Below are 6,000 nucleotides of genomic sequence, written 5' to 3' on the forward strand. Positions count from 1 at the left end.
ATCATGAAATTTGCAGACAAATGGATGCAACCAGAAAAAATAATCCTTTTTGATGTAACATGGACCCAGAAAGAGAAACATGATATATACTCACTTATAGGTGTATATTAGTTGCTAAATAAATTGTAATCATGCTACAATTCAAAGACCCAGAAAGACTAGGTAACAAGGAGGGCTCTAATGGGGACTCATGGATCTCCCTGGGAAGGAGAAGTGGAATATATTTTTGGGTATACAGAGGGTGGGGATGGTGCATGATGTGGACATTGAAACAGGAGGGGTCAGGTTTGGGGGAGGGATAAAGGAAGAGGATATTTGGAGAGATGACTGGAATTGGGTTGCATTTTGTGTGGGAAACCTAGTCCAGTAGAAGTTCCTAAGAGTTTATGAAGGTGACAATAGGGAAGGAATTCTAATAATGGAAGATATGGGTCCTGAACCATCCATCTTCTGTAACCAGGCAAGCCCTCCAGTGGTGGGACCACAAAACTTTCGACCTATAATTTATCCTCCCTTCAAGATGTGTTGGAGCAGTGGAGACGCTGAATTTGTGGGATTGGCCAACTAGTTACTTGTCTAATTTGAGGCCAAGGCATGAGAGGAAGCCCATGCCTGTCACTGTCTAGATGACTAGAAACTGAAGCCTGGATAGCCCAGAGACTTAGGCTAGAAAAAAATCAGTAAAATGATTCTTAATATTTTGCTGTACTCATAAATGTTGCCTAACCCAATCATCATTAGAGAATTCTTTGCTGGCAGCTGATGAAAGCAGATGTCGAAACCCATAACCAAACATTAGGCAGAGAGAGAGAGAGAGAGAGAGAGAGAGAGAGAGAGAGAGAGAGAGAGAGAGAGAGAGAGAGAGAGAGAGCCCAAATTGAAGATTTCCATTGGATCCCTCCTCTGGGAGCTTGGAGTAGAGGGGGAAGAATAATTATAGGAGCCAAAGGGGTCAAGAACATGAAGAGAACAAGGTCTACAGAGTCAACTAAGCAGAGTTCATAGAGGCTCACAGAGACTAAAGCAGCAATTAGAGTCTAAACAGGTCTGTGCTAGGTCCTCTGCATCCATGCTATTGTTGTTAGCTTGCTGTTTTTACCATACCTCTAACAGTGGGAGCGTGGGTGGCTTTGACTCTTTCCTTTGCTCTTGGGACCTTTCCCTCCTACTGCGATGTGTCTGCCAGATTTGATATGAGAGTTTGTGCCTAGTGCTATTGTATCTTGTTATGCCCTTCCAGTTGATATCCCTGGGTGTCCTCCTCTTTTGTGAAGGGAAATGGAGGAGGAGTGGATCTGGGGGAGAAGGAAAAACGGGAACTGGGAGGAGTGAGGGAGGGAAAATTGCAGTCAGGATGTACTAACAACAAGAAAATAAGAAAAAAACTCAACAAATATAAGCAGACATAACTGTCCTATTTAGAAGAGACAGTGAAGTGTTCTTTGTACTCATTAATGGTAAAATCCAAACAGGGTATTATAATGCTAATCGCATATACATCAAATACAGGAGTCCCCAACTTCATTGATGAAACAGTCTTAGATTTAAAAGCACAGATCAACCCCAGCACAGAGATCGTGGGTCATTTCAATACCTCACTTTCAAAAACAGACAGGTGACATGAGAAAAATTAAACAGAGAGATACTGAAGTTAAATGACATCATAAGTCACTTTTACCTCTAGATTTGACACACCCTGTGGACTTGTAAACCTCTAGATAGAGGATATGTTTACAGAACGTACTCTTTGTCCACTATGCACACAGCAGCCTTCAAAAACCCACCCACATGAAACAATACTTTGAGAATATCTTCAAAATATCAGCATTCTCTCCCAGAAACCTTCATTTTTTTCCAACAACCAATGGAATATGAAAATCAAACTTTTGAGCAGAAAAGTTTAATACAAAATATATTAGTTTAAAAGCTTTTTAAAACACGTACAGAGTCCATATGATTTCAATAAGGACCTCTTTATATTATATGCACTATGTACACAACAATGCAAAACTAAATGGGACAATGGTTCTCCATCTCATTGTGAGCACACAGCTTAGAGCTTGGCATTTTGTTCTCTTGGGACATGAACACACTGTGGGCAACTCAAGAGGGTCATATATTCCCAAAATATTATTACATATGAATTTTTCACTAAAAGGTATTTATAAAATATGTTGTTTTACTAGTTCTGCTATTAAAGTAAGAGAATCTAAAAAGATATTTCTAAAAGAGTACTCAATATATGCATTTGCATGTTCCAGAATTTCTATGTAGACCATGCTTGCCTTGCAAACATAGGTTCATCTGCCTATGCCTCACAAGTGCTCAGATTAATGGCACACACCACCATGATACCCAGTCAGATGCATGGTTCTGATAGTACATCGCTGGTTATAAAATGAACAATTAATACGATTAAAACTGAAAAGAGAGACATGATAATTTCCATAGTTTAATCATTTCACATTTTTATATATATTAAATTATCATCCTTTACCCTGTAGATACTGATGTCATGATGATAAATGAACATGTATAAATATTACTGATAACTATGACAGTGCAAAACTTAATTAAAATAGGTTTAGAGCAAGGCAGGAAATCTGTGCAATTTCTGATAAATAGTTTTGATAATTGATAAATATCTAAACAACTAAAGTTTGTGTTATTTTATGCCTTCAGTATCACATAATATAAATATTAAAATAAACATTACATTGCAAATGCTTTCAAATAACCAGTGTGCAGATACCTATGTCTTTTAATTTGGAAAAAATATAAATTGAAAAATATCCATAGTAAAATAGAAAAAAATTAAAATCTAATGTTTCATATTCTTCTAATATAAATTTTTTCAATTTATTCATATACAAATGCACACATAACTTAGATAGTGCAACTTGAATGTACTAAGTCAGTCATATTTTTAAGTTAGTGTTAAGGAAAAGCACTCTAACGCAGTGAGAAACTGTCATTATTACTTTGCAGGGAAATTAGTCTCGCATATAGATTCTATTAGTGTACGTCAACATGTGCTTATGTAATTAATCTTCTGTAATCAGATGGTAGACATATATTGTACTTATTAGACATTATTCAGTACCTATGAAATATTCATTTGCCATCTTCTTAATTTTGACAAGAAAGTAAAATCCTATTAGAAAATTAGACTACACATAATTAGTGTCATATAAAATAATGCTAGCTCTATGACTTATGGTGTTTTGTAGTTATGGTAATCAAGATAAACATGCTTATTCAGCTACAGTGAGGAAATTTAACTGGAGAATGACAGAATAATTCTTCTAACAAATTACACACATAGTTCCTCACACCTATGTAAAACAAATTATCAAAAGCATGAAAGCAGTTGTGAGTTTTGAAGTGCATATGCTTGCTTGTGTCTCATTCTCTATGAAAAGTGTAAATTGAAAATGGCTTGTCTAATCAAATATGTTAAATTCTTATAGCTTTTATAAGTTTATTTTAATTTCTTTCTGACTTCATAAGATATCAAATCACATTGACACAGCACTCTCTTCTTGTACATATTAGACAAGGCAGCCACAGGAGCTCATGTAATTACAAGTGTGATCTTTGCAGGTGTGGGATTGCTGCTGTAGAACCTAAAGAGGGACTCAGGCTGATGGAGAGTGGTGCCTGAGCTGCTGAAATTGAACAGCAGAGGAGAAGAGGAGGAACAGGGAGGAACAGGGACACCATCTGCTGTAAAGCACAAGAGTCTCCTTCTAGCATGCAAGATCCAGTGTCTGGTAGACCATACAGCACTGTAACCTTACATGAAGTAAGCAGTGTTCCCTGGAGCCAGTTGACTCTTCCATAGAATATTTTATCTAGATGCCAATTTTGAAATCTTCCCAGCTACCATTGGTATGTCCATTTCAGACTAAACCTATCACAATGTACTTTATGTCAAATGACACTTCGTACTTGAACGTTTTTCCCATTCCACTGCTGAATTGAAGACTTACTCCACAGCCATATTTCAGCAGACACAGTAATATCACATGGACAACAATCCATCTGTTCTATATTTGCTTTAGGTGGGTTTCCATCCATTGCTTCCAACTTAATTCCTGAATATATATATATATATATTCCATGTTGCCTTGTTGAGTTCAGACTTGAATGTAAGCTGCACTTCTCTCATGCTAGAGGCATGTCAGCCTGGGATAAAATATACCTGACTTCTTTCAAATCCTAACATACATGATGGTTTCTTTTTAGCAGTACTGAAGTTACTTAAGCAGATTTGTCTGACAGTATGTCTTAATCTTGCATCTTTGAGAATTCTAGAAAATATTTCAGAGGCCCAATCACAGTCAATGTGTACACAGAAACACATTCATAACAAGGAACAAATACACATAGACATATTGTATATGCAACAAACAGATGAACATCAATCATAAGTTATCAGATAATACAAATATTAGAAGTCAGATGAAGTATCTGAGACAGACAAAGGCATTTCTATATCAGACAGTAGGTCCCAGTGTCTAATCCTGTCATTCCTGCCCTGAAATCTTCTGCAGCAGAGACAATATTTGTTACTATAGCCTCACACAAGGAAATTGCTAGCAACTAACTGTAGTGACATTATCCCTTCTCACAGGAGTGTGTTTAGAACTCTAGAATCCCCTCAAATATTATATCAATCCTCTATTATGTAATCTTTCTCTTGCAGAACTAGCATTTCAGACATCAAAATCCTGAGGAGATATAGGTATGACAGAGAATATGGGGTGGGGTGGGGTGGAATTCCTTATGTCTACAACAGAAAAGAGAAAGAATAAAACCCAAATTCCTTCTTCTATTTGGAAACACCAGATGTGTCACTAGGAAATATCTTAATGGGCTAGAGATGGAATAATGTTTGAGTCTGTACTTCCCCTAGGGCATATGAGTACCAAATATTGAAAAGGAATAAATGAATAAAAGACTTACTCGATCATAATATCTCTGTTAAATTTAGTCATTATCCAATCAGTTGTTTTGTTGAGTGGATAGACAGCAAAAGCTGGGAAAAATCCAACAATCACCACATTTCCTTCACCAGTTAAATGGTAGTTCATTCTGACTAAGCACTCACTGCTTCTGTAGGAGGACACAAGAATAGGAATCTGCAGAAAGCAAGAGATAAAAATCCAAGTGCACAGCATATTCACAAAGTATCTGCCCACCCACGAGCATGATAAGGTGGACTCTACAGGGTCCAGCACATATATACATAGCTCATGTGTGTAAATGTTTCTAATTTTATTGGTGACTGGAGCTCTCCCTTGAACCATCTCAATTTCTCTCTGATGGGAATGTTCACTCCCCTGTGGAATTATCCAATGATTACTTCCCTCAGGCATTGAATCTGAGGCCTTGCTTTCAGAACAACACACAATATGCATAAAAATATTTTTTAGGATCTTCTCCAGCCACAAGCAGTATGATTTCATCCAAGACCATAGAGAACAAGTCCCAAGACATGAAATCATCTTAGTGGATTCTGCCACAAGTGTAAACCAAGAAACTACTCGTGGGAAAGCCATTTATGTTGATACAATTGTGTTACACCAGTTGATGTCATGGTAAATAAAAGGGGAAAGGGTCAAAAAGGCCCATGGCAGGTCTGACCAGGACACAATAGCAGACACCATGTTCTCCAGATCTGGAGACTCTCCATCCTAGTTTTGTTTCCATGGTCTCCATGAGTCACAGAATCCTTTTCCACAGATGTACTTCTGAACACCAGTATTGTGTCCAGGCCCCTCTCTATACAGTTTGTGTCTCTTTCTGATGAAACTAATGGTTCTGCCGAATTGATTTCTAAATTATCAACTTCATGTTAATGTAGAAATCAAGTTTCCTCATTGAATCTAAACTTTGACTTTCTGTTATATTCATTCATCCACCGTAAACCACTGAATCGACATATTGTCATGATACGCCCTAATCCTAGAACATTGGATTTATTTAAGTCTAATT

General features: G+C 37.1%; 1 protein-coding gene across 1 annotated transcript in view; it reads right to left on the reverse strand.

Annotated features, from left to right (window-relative positions):
- Positions 1-5,183, reverse strand: part of LOC128094001 (vomeronasal type-2 receptor 116-like) — a 28,776-nt gene extending 23,593 nt beyond the window's left edge. The window contains exon 1 of the mRNA XM_052712003.1: positions 4,969-5,183. Coding sequence (XP_052567963.1) covers positions 4,969-5,183 — 215 coding nt within the window. The remainder of the gene's footprint in view (positions 1-4,968) is intronic.
- Positions 5,184-6,000: the final 817 nt, after the last annotated feature.

Source organism: Peromyscus californicus, unplaced genomic scaffold, assembly GCF_007827085.1.
Source record: "Peromyscus californicus insignis strain IS unplaced genomic scaffold, ASM782708v3 Scaffold_4__1_contigs__length_199733344, whole genome shotgun sequence".
NCBI classification, from domain to species: domain Eukaryota; kingdom Metazoa; phylum Chordata; class Mammalia; order Rodentia; family Cricetidae; genus Peromyscus; species Peromyscus californicus.